The sequence below is a fragment of the Homalodisca vitripennis genome, chromosome 2, assembly GCF_021130785.1.
Source record: "Homalodisca vitripennis isolate AUS2020 chromosome 2, UT_GWSS_2.1, whole genome shotgun sequence".
In the NCBI taxonomy this organism is placed as follows: Eukaryota; Metazoa; Arthropoda; class Insecta; order Hemiptera; family Cicadellidae; genus Homalodisca; species Homalodisca vitripennis.
The window spans coordinates 45,582,430-45,606,959 of NC_060208.1; the positions used below are offsets into that span (position 1 = coordinate 45,582,430).

The 24,530-nt window shown below is 34.6% G+C and overlaps 1 protein-coding gene across 2 annotated transcripts in view; it reads right to left on the reverse strand.

Moving 5' to 3' along the window:
* LOC124356171 (putative inorganic phosphate cotransporter) overlaps positions 1 to 13,135 on the reverse strand; it is a 74,420-nt gene extending 61,285 nt beyond the window's left edge. For both annotated transcript variants that reach the window (XM_046807342.1, XM_046807341.1), the window contains exon 1: positions 12,974 to 13,135. In XM_046807342.1, the coding sequence (XP_046663298.1) occupies positions 12,974 to 13,019 (46 nt within the window). In that variant the 5' untranslated portion in view covers positions 13,020 to 13,135. The remainder of the gene's footprint in view (positions 1 to 12,973) is intronic.
* Positions 13,136 to 24,530: the final 11,395 nt, after the last annotated feature.

The window sequence follows — 24,530 nt, forward strand, 5'->3', positions numbered from 1 at the left end:
GATACCGCGGCTTTTATGGAACTTTGGCCATTTATACGCAACATAATCCTTTTATATTTATCGACACGCTCGATATAAATAGTCAATTAGTGTTTTATTTTAAGTAAACTTCTAACAATGTTGATAACCTAAATGGGCCAAGGTTATGTCAGCTCAGTACTATCGTTTATTCCTTTGTTATAAGTTTAAAATTATAAACTGATAAAATTATAAAACTATATGAAATTATAGCTTACAAGAAAAAATAATAATAATACATTAATATGTATAGGCTTATTTACGTATAGGGTAAATTATAAAGATGAAAGGGGATTATAGCAAAGGTATCTAAATTGAACTACCTAAGATTAATAAAGGCAATGCGTAAACAGATTTCAGTTTACTTTTCATTTATAATATTTATACACATCATTCATATATTTTATACTATTAGTAATCAGATGCAGTGCAATATCATGAAGCATAACAAAAGTAACACTTCTTATTTGAAAATCGTGGCAACAAGGGAAACCAATTTATTTATTCTGGGTCACAATGCGATCTTTATGACAGAAAATCATCTAGGTGACATCGTATCCACTTCTCACTTTTTCGTTCGTAATATATATAATTAATTTCAACTAGAAGCGCAAAATGTAAAATAAGAATTACTCACACTTTTGCTTAATTTCTGGTCCTCATCATCATGAACACTGTAAAATAGGTGCCTGATGCACGATATATGGCTAATCCCAGTTTTAAAATATCGTAGGACCCTTTCGTACTACATCACAAGTGCTTTCACTGAGAAAACTATGAACTTCGACTTTGGAGTTCTTCTACATTGATCTGAAATGGTTCAAATTTTACTGAACTCTTCGGGGCGATTCAAATATACCGAATGCTGCTCAGAAATCGCGTGCGAAGCCGAAGATATGTGCTAGTTATCTCATAAAGTTGAAAACATTACTAGCATTTACTAACATTAAAGTTGCTGCATTTACTGTTGTACTTGAGTAGTTGATTTTCAGGTACTTCTATTCTATGTAATTTACATATTCAAAATAAAAAGAATGTTTTCTGCCAAAGGTTTCCGAGACAAACTTACGACTACAATACTTATTTTTAACATTAACCTTTCACCATTCGACGCGTAGGACCAACTGTTGATGTGCTGTTGAATCGATCCTTAAAATCTCAAGGGGTGTGTGTGTGTGTGTGTGTGTGTGTGTGTGTGTGTGTGTGTGTGTGTGTGTGTGTGTGTGTGTGTGTGTGTGTGTGTGTGTATGTGTGTATCCGATTGATAACATGGATAGAGAAAAGCATTGAAATTTATTACTCCTTAAACCGCATATGCTTTAGTATATGATATTCAAAAAGTAAAAAATGGAAGGTAAGTATTTACAGTTTTGATCAATACCAAATTTCTTCACTCTTGCCAGATAATGTCTGTGTAGTGTTTTCCGTATAATTGTTTCTTCAAACCTTAACCAGAAAGTAGTCATCATGCACAAATAAAACAGATGACAATTTAACATTACAGAACCAATGTAGAATTTATTTCCCCAATACAAAATCAAATTCATTCAAGGAGTCTAAATACACAAAAATAATGGGTATAATGGAACCTATCTTAAATTACAGGATAAGTTAAGCTAGGTAACTAGGCTCATACACCATAACGTATGACATAACCTTTTTGCGTTTAAGAATTTTTAATACTAATAAATAAAATACAGGTATACATTAAAATTTGGACGCATCAAGAAAACCGTTTAATTAATCTCTATAAATAAATAATTGCAGTGAGCATGTTGTATTTCAAATTCTTAAAAGAATTTGTCACTGAAAGAACAAAATGTTCAATATTTAACTTCAACACATCTTAAAAAGATCATTATATTCCACATCCTACTGATCAAGAAAAAAGAAATAGATACACTTTGATCACATCCAAGCTTCATGGTGTTAAACTATATATGACACAGTGGCTGTGGTTTATTTCTATCCTGATTAGTTCTGCAATAAAAACGGAGATCTGCAATAAAATTGCATTAAGTGATATTATCGCGACTGGGAGTCCTTTAGATTTTTCCTCCACATATAAAGAAACTGTAGGCATTTGAAATCCATGAATTCTTAGGAATTAAATTGTTTCTCTACTGTATGAACTTGTTCATAACTATAAAGCTGTAATCAATGTAATGTATGTTGTAAACCGATCAAAACGCGTAGTAGTAAGAAACACATATAAAGAAACTGTAGGCATTTGAAATCCATGAATTCTTAGGAATTAAATTGTTTCTCTACTGTATGGACTTGATTCATAACTATAAAGCTGTAATCAATGTAATGTATGTTGTAAACCGATCAAAACGCGTTAGTAGTAAGAAACAGTCGAATACAAAAATCGAACCACTCAACGGATATAGAGCACAACACAGTTATAACAATTAGAGGCAACTCCGCTGTTTACAAACAGTTCTAAACGGCTTTGTCAATGGGAATTAACCTCTATTAGGTTATCTTTGTTTGGAGCGGGAATAAACGTTGCAGTGGCTTCTTTTACGACTAACCTCAACTATACATACTCCCTACAGTGTTGTGTTTAACAAGCAGTTTAGTTTAACTTTTAAGGTTGTTCCGTTACACATTCTATAATAACATCTCGTATATATAATCAAATCAAATTTATTCCTCCATTAGCATTACGTCATAATGAGCACAATACAAAACACACGCGCACACACAAGACCGGATATTTAAAATAAACAAGGAACTTTATACGAATTAACATTTTTGACAGAACTCATATTGGAAGGAATGTCTACTTGGGCAGGTTAGTCTGTGTGTAGGCACGGGCAGTTTAAAATATTTCTAAAAAGTAAGCAAAAAAAGTCAATTTAACTGTGTGTAAAAGAGTAATGTTTTAATGTGAATGAGTTATGAGCAAAAATAATTATAATGTGGATACGATCAGCGTACTCAACCGTATGTATAGCAAATAGACGATAACGGTATATACTCAGAAACCGACTCTGACAGTTATTGAATACACATTTGTATGAGTGATAATATTTCCCATCTTCCGAAAAAAGGTGAAGGGCGTCATGGAATAAATTAAATTATATGTTGTCTTTCATTGGAAATTCAATTTACTGCCAATGTTTTAAAAATAATCACGGACAATCACAAATCCGAGGTGTATACTTTCTTTGACCCAAACTACGAGTTTATAGGAAGTAGTTAGAATTTTGTTACTAGTTCAAGTTCAAGAAGTTGGTACTTGCAAACTTTTTCCAGGTGCTTTAAGAATTGCACGGGTCTTCTTAATCATAACAGTTATGTTTTATGCGTGTAACAGACATAATTAATGAGTCGATGTTTTAAAAGAAACGTTGCAATTAATTAACCTTAATTTTGTAATTTTTAGGATTTTTCTCAACAGCCATGCTGTAGTAACAACCCGTAATTTTCAAACAATTAGTAGTAAAAAAAAAAAACGTAAAGATTTTAATTATACTTCTACATTTATGAGCCAGATTTGGATTTCCATAAAATTCTATTAATACCTTTCTAAAAACACTCATTAAAATTGGTTTAACTGAATTTCAATTTTAGATAAACATAATGGAAACCAAAATATAAACATTGGGAGTAATTTGATTTTTATGGAATTTCCCATTTAAGTTTTAGATGTTCTTAATATTTTGAAACTATTGCTTAATTATTACTCATTAAAATTACGGACACATTTACATCCCAGGTTTAACATAGTTCAGAGACTTTGAAAGTGGTGTTTAGTACTTCTGGATTTATAACTTAAAATGACTTTAGTTGACTTATTGTTAAAATACTAAACATTCATTAAATCCTTTTAAACGGATTCTTTAATAATGGGTTTTTTATTTTATTTTAGGATTGTAAGCCTAAATATGAACTGGTTTTACTTAGACTAATAAAATTTTAATACATTTTTATAATGCAATTTATTACTAGGAAAGTATCTTGTCTTTTATTTTAGAGAATAGGTGATTATTTATTATTTCACCACTGCTAGCATTACAATATTAGATATTTATTTACAAAATATAATAACCTTTAAAAAATAGTAAAACTGTACTTCTACTAACAGCATTATAACACTTATTCATTACAATATATATGGTAACAAATTCTATTACTGAATGCTCCATATGAACGCACTCGTCGATCTATGAAACACCTTGGTACTTAGTATTAGATGGAGGCCGTGATCACTCGAGCAAAAAATCGGCGGAAAAGAACAAATTTAACGCTTTATTTCACTATTTCAATTACTCGTTGGTTAGGAACCCTGTGTCGATAATTGCCAAATTAGTTACTAATTGTTCAGACTGTTAACAGTGTTAACTTATTCGGCATTAAACAGTTTGAATAATCATTCACAGCTAAGAATCATTTTACGGTTCAATACATATTCAACGCCATTGTTACTTGCATATGATTAACGTTATTCATTGAGTAGCCCAAACTTCGTTCTAAAATTAAGTATTGACTCAAAATAGTCCCATAACCATTTGAATTTTGAAGATATTAAGACGCTGAGTTTGTTGGGAACTGTCTTTCTGTGTCTTTCACAACATTTAGATTAAATGGAACTTTGTAAAAATGGTCAAGTTGATTTTGGATCGTTTAGAATTTTAAAATTTTTACATTCGCAATTGGATTATAGTAGCCTACTATAGCATTACAATACAGCCAAGACAAAAAAACTGCATGTTTGAATTTCACGTAAAATGTGAAATACCTCTTGGTTTCCATTTGACCACTGTTCTATTTACTAACTAAATTCGTAAGGCTCTTCACTTACGAATCACTTCCCTTACTCGTACTACCGCCTCTTCACCAAGACTATCTACTTTGCTCTACCAGTACGCTGTCGTCCCTGGTAGCTAAATGGTCAGCGTCTTAGACCCGGGTTTCCTGTAATGTCAAACCAGAACTTGAAGGTTATTTAGTGCGGTAAGTGGTTATCTCGGTAAGGTGTATACGGTGGAGAAATACCTGATTTAAGAATTGAGTATATTTAATCATATTAGATGATTCATGTAGTTATTTATTTAAATTCCGTCAACAATTGTACGTTTTTACTAATATCGTATAGGATGTAGTCCCAGGTGACCCTCAATAAAGTGGGAAGAAAAAAATTTGGAAAATATTTTGTGTTCTTAAGGAGTGTTAAAAAGTTCTTTTAGATTATTAAACTTTAAGTCGCCGTAACTTGTTTTCATATAAAATGTTTCAAGCAAGTCAAATAACTATTAATGAAAATGTTTATTGTTATAGATGTAATAATCCTAGTAGATGATATAAACAAATTTAACGGACTCATCTAAATCCCGAAATGTTGTAAAGTGAGCCCAGTTTCAATCCAAGAGCTTTATTCACCTATAAAATTCTTTTAATGCATTACTGGTATGACCCTAAAACAAACTTCAGATGCAACTTGAAAAATATTCCTTCTCTTCTTACATCAACTTTGTATAACACAAGTAAAATGTAGCTTAATTAATCCCTCTTGTGCCTGACTTGCGTCAACAAGGGTAGGGACACACCCCTTCCGGCCCAGTCATTTGAGCCGCTACGTCACAGCTGTGTTGCAGGATCGGGTGCCTAATTGTGCCTTTCTTGCGCAGTCTGTCCTTGAACCATCTTATCCCGCACAACGCGATTCGCTTATCAAGTAAGTGTGGGAGATGTGTCAGTCAGTATATACGGGAATTCAAACCCAAACATAACATCAAATGTTTATGATTTTACATTGGGTGAAATCAAGTGATTCCAACCCCATGGAGATATTTGTGGAAATATGTGTCAAATTCGCGATTAGGGTCAACCAGCATTAACTAAATAATTCGGTTCGTAGCTTAGAAGTGCTACCGTGAATGGACCTTATTCCTAAAAAAGTTAAAACGTAAACTAGCTTAAACTGAGCTGCAGGAAGCAGCATTTCGAAATATATATATATATATAATATATATATATATATATATATATTAGTTTCGAAATGCTGCTTCCTGCAGCTCAGTTTAAGCTAGTTTACGTTTTAATGCGTATAATGCGCATTAAAACGTAATAATGCGTCTTATAATTATATTCAAAATTGTTATTCGCATTTAAAATAAAATGTATAATATTATATTGAGTGTTATTCAAGCCACATATTAAGGGCATTTGAAAAATTGTATTTCTTATTTCTTTATTGAAGCACACAAAAATTGGTTAAATGAAAATAAATCTTAAAAACTAATGTTTTTATAAAACGTTCCTCCAAAAAACCTGGCCTGTTAACGAACCTAAGGGCATTTCAGAATCAATTCCAAGTTTGTGCCACATTTGAAGAAAAGCGGTCATACGTCTTCTTTCTCTCATATTAAATCCCGGCCTCTGCCAAGATCGGTATACGCGTCATCTTCTTGACCTTGAAAGTTTCAACAAGGATGACCGCAATAGCTATTGTTTCCTATGTTAATTCACTAATGCATTCATATATGTTTCTCAATTCAATCGATACTACAACAAATTCACAACGTAAACTTATATTTTCAATATTGACCCTTATCGAACTCGTGACTCAAATTATTTACGACATTCGACATTTTAAAATTAGCAATCGATTGTCAAAAAGTAAAGTTTGGGGGCAGTTGATTTATTAACGCTTTAAGTAAAACGATATATATATCGCAATAAATAAGCTGAGTTCACCCTATGCCCAATGCTACAAACTGTGATGAGGCCTTTCCTAGCGGAGAATACTGTAATAAGTGCAAACCACCTTTTTAATTATTTTTAGCAAAAAGCAATAATAAGCGATTATGACGACAGCTGACCTTTCTATTTGTTTCTACAGACCCCCTTACTTGAGTTTATAAGGATTTCAAGTAAAGCGTATGTCAGTGATAATAATAATAAAAAGAAATACTAACTCCGTACCTAATCTCTGAGGTGGAGGTCTTCGGTGCCGTCTTTGTTAATGGTGGAGATCTTCACTTTTATATCGAGATTTTTTAAATCTTCTCCTAGATCTAGGTATGAACATTGCTGTAGTACATTATCTTTTGTTTCAAAACATTGTGTCTTTTAAATTCACATTATAGTTGTTCAAAATAGTCGACTTAAACCACATAAATTACAATGTTTCTGTACGCACTTAAATGCGTAGTATTTGTACACAAACATTTATATTTAAAAGTGAAGCAAAATACCAAATTGGAAAGATAAGTCTTCAATTAAACGTATTTTACACACATTATACGTATCTATATACTCAGTGAGACTAGTATTCAGTGCCAGCTGTTTAAACACATTCTCGTTGTTTTGTTTGAGTCCATGCTCTTTTTCGGTTCACTTGAATTTAGAATCAACGAGGTCTTCTGTAATATTACTATGAGAACATCTAAAACAGGGTTCATTGGGTTTAACACTTTTAGAATAGGTGTATCACGGTATGTTTCCACAAAAACTTGATTGCCTCTAAAGGCAGCAAAATATAATTTACAGCATAGGAAAACAGGATATGCTGTTAACGAGACAAAGTGGATCCGTAGAAACTTTCCATTTTAAAAGATATATCTCTACTCTCATGTTAGATCTAACAATTATATTTTACTGAAAACGAAATGTTGAGTAATTAGTGTACATATTGACAAAAACCATTAGGTCTAAGGGTATCCATTAGAGGTTCGTCTAGGACGTATTCAAACATAACCGTAACCGTTTCAAAACAAATCGCGTATAAGTTACTTTTTAAAATTATTGACTCAAGAGTTACAAGAATGAAGGATATGCCGTAGTTCTAACACTGGAACAATACGAAGGTTCCAATACAAAATATTGATCTTTCCTTGGTTTGTCCGCAACATTATTCTTACTCACAATTGCATGTTTTACCTGCCTGGTAAAACAAAACCTAAGGTCCAAAATAGTGAGATTGAATGTATTACTGCAGAAATTTGTTGCTTCAGCTCAACGTACCTGGAATTAATAATACCATCCCAGTTGAATAGAAGCTGTAACAGACCGAAGCTGAAGCTGTTAACAGCTTCAGTATAAAACTTCTAGACAACCCATAATCCACGGATAGACTTTACTTGGAACGTTACTTGTTCTAGCTTGCCTTCGTATAGGATGGCAATTTGTTCAATGACAGGACTGTCATTGAGTAGGTTACAAAGTACTCCAAATGTTTGAGGCAACTACTTAAAATCCAATTTAAACGTAAAAAACAAGTGTAACATTGAGAACTATTGTTATTTGGCAGGTAGTAACAACTTTTTACTCTAAAATCTCTTTATGGACGACATATCTGATGAATGCTGAAAAGGACTACACATAAATATGGAAGACTGCCACACAACTAAAAAACGAAATTAAGAAGTAAAAATAAGTTGATGATGACACAGATACCAATCTAGTTATGGACCAGGAATAGATGCCGTTATTGATTTAACCCGGAGTTCGTGTACAACGCGTTATCTGCGTTTGTATTCATATAGTTTTACATATTTAGATACACTTTCCAAAAAAGAACCTTCAGCTATTATCAACTTGAATTTTTTACTACAGCTATACAATGCAATTTTTAATAAGTAAACTAGTTTAACGATTATTTGCGAGAAATAAATGAGTGCAGGTTTCTTGCTGCATATAAACAATATTTTGTAATCTTTAATTTACCAGTAATAAAACATATTATTGGCTACATACTTTATTGAAACTGCCTTTGCCAATTTAAGAGTGTATAATTTTACGTAAGATCGTGTATTGAAAACAGAATATGTTTTAATCTTAAATCACAAAGGTTTGTGTCTTTGTTCTGAAATGAAGTAATACAACATGGCCACTGCAGGGACTACGGTTATTCTCTAATTTGTGCAATCGGTTAGGTTGGGTTTAAGTCTTTTTATATTTAAAAAATTAGTACCAATTTAAAAAAATGTATTTCCTGAAAACAAGAAAGTAGAAATATGTTTTGTAATTTTACGAGGAATTGTAAGTATTTTAGATCATATTTTAGGGTATTTTTTGTACCCTCAGAAAAACGACTGAGGATTAAGACTTGAAATTGTTTATACAAGAGATGACTGAAAGTGGTTTTATTTATGAAAGATGCAATTTCCTTAATTATACTCTATTAAAACACGTGTAGTTTTCTTAAACTAAATTTCATTATAAAATTCGTCCCCTGAAGTTACGTCATATATAGTTTATAATGTGTATTACATCATTATCTTTTTAACAGTTTTTATATCGGGCTGATTATAAAACTTCTGTAGTTACTACTTAACAGGTATGTGTCTGTAAATCATCATAAATTATGAGTTTTAAAATATGTTTTCTGTCTGCAGAAAAGTTATCTTTGAGTAAAATTACGAATTAACTCTACAAAACGTCAATTGTAAAGCAAGGTATATATTTTTTATATCTTTAAACGCATTTATAGTTCATGTAGTTCTTAAGAAAACTAAATTTGAATTATAACTGAAACGTATTGTGCTCATTATGATATTGTGGTAACTACGGCCTATGTAGAAGTAAAGATTTATTTGCAGTATATTTGCTACTCATGTCTGTCAACTCAACTAAACTTGAGAGTTAATGCAGGCTTATTAAATACTGTTCGTAACTAGCTCCTATCACGTCAGCGATACTGAGGCTGAGCTGAATTATTAGAAGACCTAAATCGAACGTCAACCCGGTCCCGACTTTCATTTGATGAATATATGGATTTGAAAGTTGTCTTTCCTTGTAGGGGCCACATCGGGTTTTGACTCCATTTCATAAGGGAAATTAAATGTTCGTATAGAAACTCGGCCATTGGTAATCGGAAATTGAAAATAGTTGTGTGTTAATATGTCAGATAAAAGAATTGCTTAATTTAATTTTAAAGTATTAGAAAATCACTTTATTTTAACTACATGATATGTAGAGCTATGTAATATTATCCCATTAACATTTTTTATTAAAACATTCGTGTTGCAAACTTAAATTTTAGTTAAATGAATTTTAATCTTAGCAAAGATGATATTACCTGCACTGATACCCCAGGAGGGATGTACGTATACTGGCTGGTTTATATACCTTCCAGTTGAACCTACTCTGGGTATAGCAAAAACAGATGTGACTCTTAAATCTGGGCAAGCCTATGAATGCTCAGGAGCAGCACATCCCTAACCACTAATGTCGAGATATTGAAGGGCAAGAATAGATCGAGAGATCTGGTCTGGTGGATGACTGTTGGAGAAGTGGGGCTCCTTAAGTGAAGGCAATTGCTGGCCTAGACAAAGAAAGGGCATGCCGCCCTCTGCCCACTTTGACTGGAGACGCTGTTGTACAGTTGGCCTTCCCTTCTCCTAAGGAACCATGACTGAGATTAATGCCCAAACTTTTCCTCATGGATCTCAACAGGAGGCGGCCTTACCCACCCAGAATATTCCGTCACTCCAAAAGCAGCGCAAAGATTCTTTCGGGGCTAAGTTGAATTTCTAAGCTTCTTGTCTTAAGAGAACGAAGAATCCTGCATTGATATTATCCAAATATTAACCTATGAGTAACTGACTATTGGCCTTGTCAAAAATAATAATTTTTAATAATAGCTGAATTTTATTATAAACGTCTGGAAGGAAAGCAAGCATGTTCAAATCTAAACGTACCTCAAACATTACGAAAGTATATATTTAAATATTTGTTTCTTCAATTCTGCCAAATGGGATGGTATTGACTATTCTTTATAAAACCTCCAATTCACTCATTTCTCTAAGGCCAACCGGTATTCTCAGGATTGGTCTTAACACTCTTTAATTTATGTACTGTTAAAATCGGTTTAACGCCTTCGTAACATTATTACGCTTGTGCTACAAAAGTTGCCTCCTCTACAACCAAGATCCATTGCGACGCTTAGTGACCCTAATAGACCCCAGACGGCAGCTATGAACCCCAGACCCCAGTCTCAGGATGATAAGAGAACTCATTAGTGTTCTAGCGACCAGGAAGTATCTGTTTTTGTTTATATTTCAAGGCCGGTCTAATGACCCTAGGAAGTAGACTTTCAGACGTTATACATTTCTCATCACATGCATGCTTTATAGCAGCGGATACTTTATTGTTTACTTTAATATTATGCTTCAGACCGGAATATACCTTGATCCACTGACGTAATTTCAAATATAAAGTAAATACAAAGTTGACTGCGGCAATCGCTATAGTGAGCTTGCTGTCATATTAGAATACTTATCACCTAAGATACACCCGCAGCGAAGGTGTTTTAACTACACGTATCGTAGCTAGACAGTTATTGTACAGTAGTTTGAAGTTATGGAATTTTATCCTTCTGTATATTACAAACTGTTCAGGATAATACATACATTGACATTACATACAAAACCTGATTTACCAAATATGAAACCGGTTTGAAACCAAACAACATTAAAATATGACAACTATGTCACAAATTCAGAGCAGGAAATTATCGTATAGTACCGTAGTTATTTGTATGAAAATTAAGTGTATTTATTTATCGTTCATTTTACATTACATTGAGGATCAATTGCACACAAAAATATATAAATCATACATTTGTACAAGACCAATGTTTATATTTAAAAAATTTTAAACTCTAACTGTAGGGAGTTACAAACTTTATATTTTAAGACAGTTAAATAAAGTGGTACTTCATTCCTCGTGTGTGATTTGGAGGGAAAAGGGCAAAAGCTTATTTCTACTTTTCCTCCAGATACTTTGCCCGTAGTCAACTTGATACATGTTACTTATAAATAAAAGATCTGGTTGTAATATTAATGATTTATCTATTATTAAATATGGGGAACCTAGTAATTTATTCTACGTGGAATGTTATTCTTGGCCATTAAGTAAATAGCTTGGTGTTATTTAGAATGGATACCAAACCTGACTTTACTTAAATTTGTTATTGTTTTTATGCGATCTCAAATTATATTTGTTATATGAACGATCGTAATGTAGAAATCGTGTTATAATTATATCTCAAAGTTGAAAAATTGCCAGTATGGTTCTGGACACAAAACAAAGACTAGTATGTCTTTTCATGAGTGGTTTTGTTGTATTTTTGTTATAAATATTACGTATACTTTTTAGTTCTAACGTGACTACACTTAACAAGCAAAAAAACTTAAAAAACTGTACATACAAACAAAAATGTTTTGGACATATATGTACTAATTGTGTTAAACCCTAAAATTGAGTATTTGTTCTTGTAGAACGAGGGCCTTATGTAATTATGAAATTACGTCTTGTAATACACGCTAAGAAAACGCAAAACTGCAATTACTTATTATAATTTTTAAAATGCGAAAGGAAATCAATATTTTAAAAGGATTACCTGCTTTAAAGTGATACAGTATGGTTTTCAAAAAGGGCCGTTAAGAGGTGTTAAATTTGAAGTTTTAATAAACTCAGACTCATTAAGTTAGCTTTAACATTCTTGATTAACTGTTCAGATTATACAGGAAAATCTGTCTAATCAACATCCTCTCAACAACTTTTTTCAGCTCTACCAAAAAGAAGGGTGTTTCTTAGTTATTGAGATACGTTTAGACTGATTCATACAATCCGTTATGATTTGTAGGTAGGCAACATTAGTTTCATTAGATACGTATTTATAAATCAAGACACCTATAAGCGAAATACATTGCCTACTTGATTAATAAAAAAATTGAAATTTATTTATGTACAAAAGTTAGAAAATAAAGGATCACTTGCATGGGAAGACGATAAATAAAATACAAAGTAAGGTGTGTTTTTATTAAAATTTAAATAATAATATATTCTGGAAGTTGTGAGTGACACATCGAAGAACTAGATTTGAATTAGAACTTGAATTTTTCTATTGTGCAGTTTTTTATTAATTATTTTAATTTCATATGTAAATTTATTAAACATGTAACGTAATAATGGCATGCACTGATGTAGGACTTACCTTTTTCCACGAATTTCTGAACTTTGACTTCAGGCGGTACCGGCATCGCGAGGGCAGATGTGGTCACTGTGAGAGATAGCTACAGACTGACTCCAGACGGCGCGGACCCGGCTGTGTGATACTCGTAGCTAGCTAGCGTAGTGACGGACTGAGGTCGAGATACTCGAGTCTGTGCTGCAGCGGTGTGGGGATAGGAGACCACGGGCACGGGAGAGTGGGTACGGGTTCGTCTGCTGGCCGTTCCGGGGCCAAAACCCGGGAATGCCCGCAAGGAAAATGGTACAAATATCACCAGGAAAACAGAGACGAATACTCATGGAAAATTGGAGCAGCAAAATATTGCATGAGGTAAACTTTTAACCATTGGGAACATGGGGGGAAATCTCGAAATAATTAATTAGATTTTCAGTTCAGATGTGAACATGATTGGAGAAAATTCCTAAACATATAATACCAGTGGCGCACTCAGAAAATAATCATGGGGGGCTGACCGGGGGTCCCTGGGCCAACAAAAACTTTTTATTAATTCAATAGAAAAATCGGTATTTAAAGGCATTACTTTAACTTTATTTTAGCTCTTTGAATGCAAGTTTGGAGTAGGGACTATAGGAATGAATGATAAAACCCAGCAGATTAAATAAGACTTTAGGTTTTATTTTGACAAAATCTTTTTATATCAGCTGTCTTACAAAACAAAATAGAGTCTTCTTTGGGTCTTCGTCAGTATGGATAATACACTGTCTGTGTCAACGGGAATTTTCCTGTGGATATTGAGATTGGCTAAGCCATTTAGCCTACTCTCAGACATCGTGTTTCTTAGGTATGTCTTGATTCTCCGAAGAGTGGAAAACGAGAGCTCTGCTGTGCTCAGTATTCAGTATTAGTAAAACATTTTTTCTTGAGAGGGCCTACATCCCCTTTGGCCCTCCCCGTGGGTGCACGCCTGTAGAACACCCAAATTGTTGAACTGTGGAACAGGATTACCTGTTCGGAATCGAATGTAACTCGTGCTTTACCTGGGTTTAATTTGTCAAGTTTTGTAAATAAAATCCTCCTGTCTTGATACTATTGGGTGTGTTAAGGACTTGGCAAAATCCAACTATTTGAATAGTACTTTACAGAATATTATGTTAAACTTAATAAAATACAAATGTGTGGCACCACATGGGTATGCTGCTCCAGAACCAGTTTAACGTCTGCTGAATGAAGATAGTTCTCCAAAGTGAGGTCTAGGTACAGTATCTCAAAATTAGGGTTGTGTTCGCAATGTTCTCATTCGGTCTCAACTGTGACTCTGATCGAATGGTCATGAATCGATGCTACCCCTTAAACCACAATGATTTAGTATTGAAACAGTTTTTATTTCTTAGATTCAACCGTATATATTCGACTTTTAACTGGATGGGTTTCAAATTTTTGACCTTTCTAGACAACAAAGTTAAAAAGATTTTTTTAATTAGATTGATTTTTAGCAATATTTATTTTAGAACGGTCGATAGCAAAGTTCTAGTGAAGAGAAAATTCTTCTCATAATTTTATCAAACAGAAAATTCTTGCAGTATTAATGCAGTTAAAATCATGGTGATGTATTTTGTACTGCATTAGAAATCTGTGCGCCACCACTGACAACTTCCCCGTACAGTACCAGTGTTTTAGTATTGATAATAAAGTCTGTGACAGTATCTTACAATATTTCAATGGAATATTTTAAGTTATTAGAATTAACAATAAACTAGGAGATGTGAAAGAAAACGTTCTTTGGCTCTAAGGCTCGGCCTATTGAACATCATGGATACATACAACCTTCGATAATGTTTCTCACAGTTTTCAAATCAATTTTAACTATCTCAATTTAATATGCTTTAAAACGTAAAGGATTCTTATTTTAAACGTATTATAACATAATGTTCATAAAACAAACATTACAAAATACTATGATCAGATATAACATGGGTATAATTTTGTATTGTTTCATAAGGATGCGATAATGTTACCGTTCGGAACTAGGGTATCACTATGAGGTACATGGCAAAAGCTAATTTCACTAGTTAAACAACAAATATTTTTACCAAAACATCTTTAGTCCGACATAATAAACGTACTTTCATATCAAGTAAAAATGCCAAGGTTATAAACTAATTCTAGTACGCTAAAGCAATCAATAGTAAATTTTAATTGAATCAACCCAGTTGGTTTTATTGAGAAAAATCCACGGACTGCGTATTGGCACTTTCCTCAATCGAGAATTTATTCCAATTTTAAGGTTAACTAAGTCTATAGAAAATCAAACTCGTTATATTTTCCCTTATGAATGAGACATTAGCTGATGGCTTACGGTATAATGCTGCAATAACAGCAATGATATAAGATAACAATGGTTTCTTAGTCGCAACAGACTACGTAAACACACGATAACAGATTCTGATTTTCTCGGAATTACACTTGCAGTCTCAGTTCCTTTCCTCAATAATCGACACTAATTAGGAAATTGAACTTGTCTCTCTTGTATTCTAACACTACAAATTCTAATTCAGTTTGTAGTAATCTCTTTATTACTATGATCATTTTATCCTTTAGTTTAAGTGATAGGGGATAATTAATAGGAATTAATAAACATAAATGAGATTAACAGAGAAAAACTGGAATCCAAAACTCACCAAAGTGTCTATTAATAAACTATTTATCTCGACACTAATCATTTTAACCATTTGGTGAAAATCGTCCTTTTGTTTTTTACACTTCTTGAAAAAATAGTTTGTTATTTTTAGGTTTCACTTCGCTCGACAACAATACCTACGCTTACTTACTGGTGACATAAAAACATAAATAAAAATTTTAAATAAATGTTTTATTAGTATTGTAATAATTATTTTATATTTTTCGTGCTCGGAAGAGATAATCATGTAACGACTGTTTCGTAACCACAAACAAAGCAGAGGCTAGAGATTAAAACTGTGGCTTTCATAACCGATTTTTATGCACATATGACGTTACCAAAAGTTAGAAAATGTAGTATAAACTAAAAAGACTCATCAGAGCTTCCATTAAATGAGGAAGAAATTTCCTTTATTCTCTCCACGCTTAATCATATTTCCAGAGTTATAAAACTTACCTACAAAATTCTAATCTAACTTAATTGATCTAACTACTGATGCAATAAAGATAGAATTTCTGATGAATATGGTTTTATTATTTTTTGTGGCAGCTGTGTAGTTTATTTTGTGTATCATTTGCATTGTACTACTTACCACCAACGTCAAAAATTAATAAGTAGCAAACTATAACTGACATTAATATCTTTTTATACTTTTAAATCAATGTTTGAGTTAATTTAAAATGAACTTTTACCTGTGTGTAGTGACTAGTGTGTGTGTTTTTTGTCATGCCTATTACTATTTAGATATATTGCACAGTTCAAGATTTAGATTGCTTTTTCAATTTAATATTTCCAAACGACAGTCTCACATTCAATGTGTATTTCTTCTGCCTGTACCGAAAAAAGGTACTTTACATACAACATAGCCCTCCTGAGTGGGACAAGGACCTTATGATAAGGACGAGAATTTAGTCTCTATATAACTATGACAGAGCTGTCATATCAAACATGGTAAAGCATTTGAGGGGAATAGAATCAGTGTATAGAGGATGATCGTGTTTAAAATTTAAAGATTATAATATATTAATTTAGTTAAATTTTATTTTATTTTATGCGTTACATGCGTTCTTATGCTACATGCGTTATGATATGTACTACTTTCGTTTCCTTGGTTGGGTGAGCAAACATTTTGTTAAAAAGGTTTAATGGCTAGTTCAACTAATTGCCACAATAAATATAACTATATTTCATTATTCATTAACATGAATGAATTTGGTCCAACAAATACGAAATACAATATTTATAAATAATTAACTTTGGCATTACTTGGCTACTTTTGCAAGTAATGTGGCCAGGATTATATACGAAAGTAAACACAAAATAAAAGTCATTATCCAGTCAAACACGTCAAACACGTTTTTTATCAGCCGAGCTGCTCTCGTGGCATCCGCAGCAGACGCACCAGACAGGTCCATCACTAAATTGAATATTATTACGAGTCCCCACACTCTTGGAGTCATCAAAAGATTCTATAGTCATGTGGAAGAAAATTTCCCAACTACCTTTTTACTTCAGACTAATCAGCGAACGAGCTGCCTATGATATGTCTACAAGTGGTTCATGAGCATTGTTGTGCATAGTTGCTTCTATGCTCATGTACCACTAGATGAGGTTTTGATACAGAAATTGTACTAATAAGTGATCGTTTATATCAATTTGGGCAGGATACATGCATTTACAAGGCGTTTAAATAAGAGTATAGATTACTGTTTTGGCAGTGAAACCGTTTTGGTTCTTCTCTATCCGATTGATTCCAACAGCGACTTGATCTTGGTAACTAACATCTAGAGCCACGTTTAAACTATGTACCCTAGCTGGAGAGCTTTATAGCTGGAGTTTGTAGCAGAACTGTAACTAAGTAGATGCAACATTTTACTTTGCTGTATCGCCAAATGTAAACGGTCTGACTTTCTACGTCTATATAGCCTAGTTACATTATTACTTACAATCTTTACCGACCACCGATGGGAAATTGAATTTCAGTTAAACCCCCCCCCCCCCACCAGCTTATAGCCCTCAAATCGAGTGTCTTTAAGTTGCGCACTTGTGAACTTGTAGCTCGGCTATGCTATATAGCAACCTAGTGTATATTAGCAACCGGCATTAGTTCTTCAGATGACCACCGCGTCAAAACATTGATTACACTATTTAATCACTAAAATATTTTGGCATTGCTGTGGAGAGTCATATTCAGCCAACAGGTGTTAAACCGAAACACAGAAATTAGATTAGCGGCTTACCATATGTTGACTTAAGATAGCTGCTCTCCACTGTGAAGCAAAAATATTTTGGAATTTAATTGTGTAAGCAATGTTTCAAAGCGGCGTGACCCGGAAAAGTGGTGTTAGTTATGAGAATGATGCCGATCGCAAATGTTTTAGAACTGAGATTGAACTTAGTAGAATGTCCTCGTCACTTTTGTAAAGATCCGGTCTTAATTGCGAGAATAGTAGTGATGGTTTGGGTACATTAATTGCTACGAAGCGTCGCAACATAGAAGACGCGATTCCTCATCTGATTATGGTGTTATTGCGCGACTATCTGTCTTGTCATGTTTGAATTGGGACAGAACGTTATTGATACAATAGTGTTTAAACCATCGTCAACTACAGGAGTGAGAGCTGTTGGAGTGTAACTGCCACCAGGCCTGCCAATAAAATGCGTTATAACCAGTTAACAAAGGCGTCAAGTGACGGGAACTGGAGCTCGAAGGTCCTTACAGGTGGTTAGTGGCCTTACACTTAACATAAGTGGAATTCGCTGGCACTTGTTCTGTCTTTGCTGCTTTTTCTACTCCGGTTACAACAGAAAGACAAGGTAATGTGTTCGGAACACTTGCAATCGGTCAGCAGAACTCTTGTGGTTCGGAACCTTAATAAATTGAGAGTCCTAAGTTGATTGGTATGTCCATAAAAACCATTCATTAAACTCTTCTAAATAAATATAAATATATATGTCATATTTATAAATATAAGTCATGGTAGTCCAATAAAATCTGGCAGTAAATAAAATAACACTACAAATAACGTTTACAATTTATTGAAATATTTAAAGTTATGCAGTTTCCATTATTTATGGAATATGTCATCTCGAAAGTCTTCCCCAATAACATTCACAAGGGTTTCTAAGATTTTCAGAAAATTTGCTATTGCTCGAGATATCATTAACTTTGGTATAACAGGGACTTTAAATCTGAAATGGTGTGAGGTTTTCTAATAAAACCTTCCCCCACAACCGGAAATTACCACCACTTAGTTCCGGGCAGGCCATGTGACATCACCAACACGTGAAATGAGATGCCCTTGGAACATATTTTCTTATAACAGTAATTGAAACTTGACTGTGCGCAGTCGCTCCATCTTGCTGGTGCCATAACGAGTTTATTTCTACTCCAAACTGTTGCAATTAATTGTGGAACTAAACAGTTCCGAATCATTATAATGTACGGTTCGTTGGCGATGGAACGTGGAAATCGTTACAAGTGGTGCGTAGTTGCGTAAGGGTTACAGGCTTTTGTTTTAAGTTCTAGTAAAAGTACGAAGTTGACCTCCCCACTACTCCACGTTTACTGAAATTCAGTTGTATTCTTAATTGTTGCAACAATCAAACATCTAAAAATATTACAGTTGAGAAACAACTGTTTAAATAGCCGCAGTGTAATTGAGCCTCACAGAAAAGTTTTATTACATGAAATATTTCTTGTTTTACTACATAATTTGATTGTTTTAAGATATTCTAGAAAATTAAGGAATAATATTTAATACAGCTATAGCAAAGTAATAGTTTATATTACTTTAAGGCATTCGGGTGGATTATTAATATTCAGTTCTGTAAGAGCACTGTTCAAACATCAGATATATTTAAACTATAGAATTAAACTGTTTTGATCGAAGACGGTCCAAACTCACTGACTGTTGCCCTCCCCATCGCTAACTTGAAACTTTGGTCTCTTATTCAAAGAACTGTAGTTACATTATATAAAGTCTTGAAGCACAGCTTGACCTGATAATCACGTCCCCAATCTAGTAAATTGTACAACCACCAGCCACACGCCCCCAAAATATTACTTTGTACAACCACCAGCCATACATCCCCAAACTAGTACTTTGTACAACCACCACTCACACGTTCTACACATTCCCAAACTAGCACTTTGTACAGCCACCAACCACACGTCTCCAAATTAATAATTTGTACAGCCACCAGGCAACGTCAAAAAACTAGTACTTTGTACAGCTACTAGCCACACGTTCCACACATTCCCAAACTATCACTTTGTACAGCCATCACCCACACGTTACATTCTAGAAAGTCTTGAAACCCAGTATGACCTGATAATAATGTCCCCAAAATAGTACTTTGTACAGCCACCAACCACACGTCCCCAAACTAGTACTTTGAACATCCACCAGCCAACGTCCCCAAACTAGTACTTTGTACAGCCACCAGCCACACGTCCCCAAACTAGTACTTTGTACATCCACCAGCCACACGTCCCCAAACTAGTACTTTGTACAGCCACCAGCCACACGTCCCCAAACTAGTACTTTGTACATCCACCAGCCACACGTCCCCAAACTAGTACTTTGTACATCCACCAGCCAACGTCCCCAAACTAGTACTTTGTACAGCCACCAGCCACACGTCCCCAAACTAGTACTTTGTACAGCCACCAGCCACACGTCCTCAAACTAGTACTTTGTACAGCTACCAGCCACACGTTCCCCAGCATAGTCCGATCATCACGGCTCCTCTCTTTCTGTGAACTTTCAGGTCATCCGAGAGGAAACAACTTGAATAAAATCGCCTTAAAGTCATTAAATATCTCTTATCGACACGCTGGTAAGTACCCAAAATAGCAAACTTCAAGAAGATACCAGACTTCAACCTGCAACATCCATGAACCCTGAGGTAGCCCATGCCGCCCGCAGATTTGGAGCAAAAGCAAGACATTTGAAATGATTACAGGGAATTTATTTATTTTTGAAGGACTGAACAGTCACCCTGATAAATACGATGACAGTGTACGGATATAAGCGGTCAGTTGTTAAAAAGGAATACTTAAAATTGACTGTTTTAGGTAGATTTTGTTAAATATTGCAGTGTTACAGAATCCTGAAACTATTGTTACGAGAATTCCATTAGTTTTAGAAAATATAGTAAGGTATCCAGAATATGCTTAGGCGAAATGAACTATAGTGATATAGAAGACAGTCCAACTTCAATGGGGAAAAATATGTTCTACGTCAAAAAGAGAATGCACCCGGTGAGCTACAGTCAGTTCGCAAGATTGCTGGTGTAATACGTGTAGGAATAAGCCCTACGCAACCAACATTACAACTATAATTTCAATGTTGAGTTTAGCACCAGTTCATCTTCCTTTCATTTTATTTGGAGTCATGTTCGTCTGAAAAGTCAGCGTTGAAGTAGCTCAAAACGAACCTTTACATCGTTTCTACATTCTCCTAACAAATGACTTCCCAAATTATCTCCAAAACCACTGTGAAATTGTAATGTATGCTGACGACACAGCTTTGATTTTAGCAAATAAGAGCAAATCTCAGCTAGATATAGACTCTTTTGTTGCATACAATGTGGCTAAGCAATACTGCCACCTCAATGATTTAGTCTTAAATGACTCAAAGACCCAACAGCTAGTCTTTACACCTAACCCAAACCAATATGACGGGCTCCCAGAAATAACTACAATTAAATCAGGAAAGTACCTTGGTCTAACTGTTGATCAAAACCTCTCATGGGAACCTCACATCAATCAACTCTGCCACAAACTTAATAGTAGCCTGTATGCAGTGAGAAGAATAAAACAAATCAGTAGCCCTCAAGTAGCTTTGACAGCATACCTTTCCCTATTTGAATGTCATCTCAGATATGGACTGATAGCCTGGGGAGGTACGACAATTGGAAATCTTAAAAGGGTGCTCGTTATACAAAAAAGGGCTGTCAGGACTCTAAGTGGATTAGGACCAATGGACTCATGCCGAGCAGCTTTCAGACATCTAGGAATACTGACGATCATAGGACTCTATATCCTAGAGACGATCTTATTTGCCACAAAAACAGGGCACGCAAGAACAGGCGACATCCACCCCTACAACACCAGACATAGAAACAACTTCCTCCTTGACCCTCATCATCTGACTCTGTTCGAGAAAAAACCATCGTATAAAGGAGCCATGTTCTTTAACAATCTACCTGACTACCTAAGAAAGCTTCCAGAGAAGAACTTCAAGGCCTCCTTAAGAAGCTGGCTGCTGGAGCATCCATACTACAGTGTCCAGGAGTACCTTCAGTGGAGGACAAGCGCTTTGTAATTTACATACACTGACTCACACACTGATTGTGACATAAACACTGACCTTTGTTCTATTCTCTAAGAATATGTTCAATAAAGATATATAAAAAAAAAATATATAAAAAAAAAAAAAAAAGGAGACACCTGTTCCAGGCGTCAAGTCTGAGATAGCGTCAGATACCATACGTTGCATTACAGGAAGATGAACTGGAACAAACTCAACATTCAAATTGAATCAACCCTTTCTACCATAGCTATTTTATGTGTAGAACTACAATGTTATGCAGAGTATACACTTTCTCCACCATTTTAGGCGAGTTATAGAGAGTATCCTAATGCCCTGCACTATTAGCATTAGAAGTAACTTTCAACAATACTAGTTAATACGTAACTTACAATGTATTTTAAAACATATATGTTCAGTATGTCTTTCGTTTTGATACCTACGGTGCGGGACTTTTCGGACGCTCTTCAGATCATTGAAATAAACTTAAATAAAACGGAATGACTTTAATCCGTACCTGCTGTGGTAGTAATAACACAAACATGCCCTAGAAGCCACAACTTATTTTCTACCATGTTATCTCATTTCCACTGGTTTATACCTCATAAAAAGTGGCAGGATCCATCATGATAGGCCTCCATTGACAATGTTATCGTTAATAAGCGGATTTCAGCATATAAAGATGTGTGGGTTGCTCTGAAAAGAGTGGGGTTGAGTTATATTTGTGCCGCGTAGATCGATGAATCCAAACATTTGGGAGATTTCACCTGACAGGTCTGACACTACGGTCTCTCCGGTTGGACTGTAGTGTTCCCCGCCATCCATGTAGACACTTGTAGTTATGGGCGGAGGTGACAGAAAATATTCATTAAATGTTTTATGTCCAACAACTTGTATTTTATAAAGAATTAATCATATACAATTATTTCCCAGTCACATTGTTCTTGGATCTTGACTGAATATTCTAGATACACCGGTTAGGAGTATCATATTTTCCATCTTGAAATTTATCTAAACTTGATCCGATATTTTTTTTTCTTTTTTCATTGAGAAACACCATTAAAAGACTCAAGCTATGTACAAAGTGTGAAAAAATCTTTCTCCCACTGAACTACGGAAATCCTTCACCGGAACTGTCTTATTAAAGATTACTTTATTTGTACTATAGGTAAACCGCTTACAAAAAGACACTGGGTAATTTTAGTTCACGCAGGGTAGGTAAAATACCCCTCTGCCGCTGTGATCCCGCCCTCTCCCAGTATCTCCACCACTGCTTCGGCACTCGCCCGCTCGCTCTATCCCCTGACCTGGCCACTGCCACTTGGCGGCTAATCTCACGCCAAAATGCAAGCTCTCTGGATACGTCTATGGCTACATTAGTCTGTTTAATTAATATTTTACGCTTGTATGCCTACACACATAAATACAATATACTTATAGAATAGGTGCAGTGTAAACAAAATAGCGGGAGTGAGACCGACCCACACAGCTGATAAAACAGAGACGAGGAGATGCTTGTCCCACTCCATCCACTGGAGCCACTAGGACCCTCCTGCGAGTTGGCTGCTCAGATATTTGCTTCTACGTAGGTTTCTTTCCTAGCGGTTTATCTATAGTATGCCTCAGTAATTAAGACACTCCCACTGTTGTTAGAAAACAGCGAACAAGAACACTGCATTCATGCATCTGTACATCTTTGCTTAGCAGCAACACCAAATTCTTCTTCAGCATTGTCTATCGTTTACAGCTAAAGGAGGAAGATAACGATCTATATCGCTTGGTTGAGAACTCTATTAGTGCCCTGTAGAAATAAATAATGTTAAATACTCTACATTTTCAATCAACTAACATCGTCAATATGTAACATACTTATTAAAAATTTGTTATAGGTTACCAATATCTTCGCGCTCTAAGGAGTGTGAAACTGTTGTGGAAAATTTCAGATAACAGACTTGATTGTTGTTCTGGTAATTCTAATTTACCAGCTACCAATTACAGATATCTAAATTCCAATTTTGTATTTATACAAACACGAGTTGATGTTGATGTACTGGGTAATTGGAAAAGTTTTGTTACTAGAAGCACTAGATTGACTGTATAATTTCCTGCCTAATAACCAAGTATAATAATCCCTACTGTCCCGTGAAGTTAGAATCACGGAGATACTGCTCATGGATATATTTTTTAGGATACTGAAATAATCAAGTTCCAAATTTTTAATACCATTCCTAAACGTCGCTAAGAATGGCCTGGACGTTTTTATAAGATTACCAATGTGTAATGCAGACATCAAGTAACAAAAACCCTTATTCCAATTCATCCTGCCGTTAAACCAATATGTTGTATGATCCCATTCATCATATTCAACTATTTTCCTATTACCCACAGTCTATTAATGGCCTAGGATGCATTTTCTACCTTAGCACTGTCTTTCATTTACCAAAGGAAGTTAACGATTTACGACACAGTTGAGAATGAGAATGCCTTGTAAAAGCAGGTAATGTCAAATGCTCCACATTTTAAAACAATTAATATCTTCCATCATTGGGTGTTTTGTTTTTAAATTCAACAAATTTTGACATAT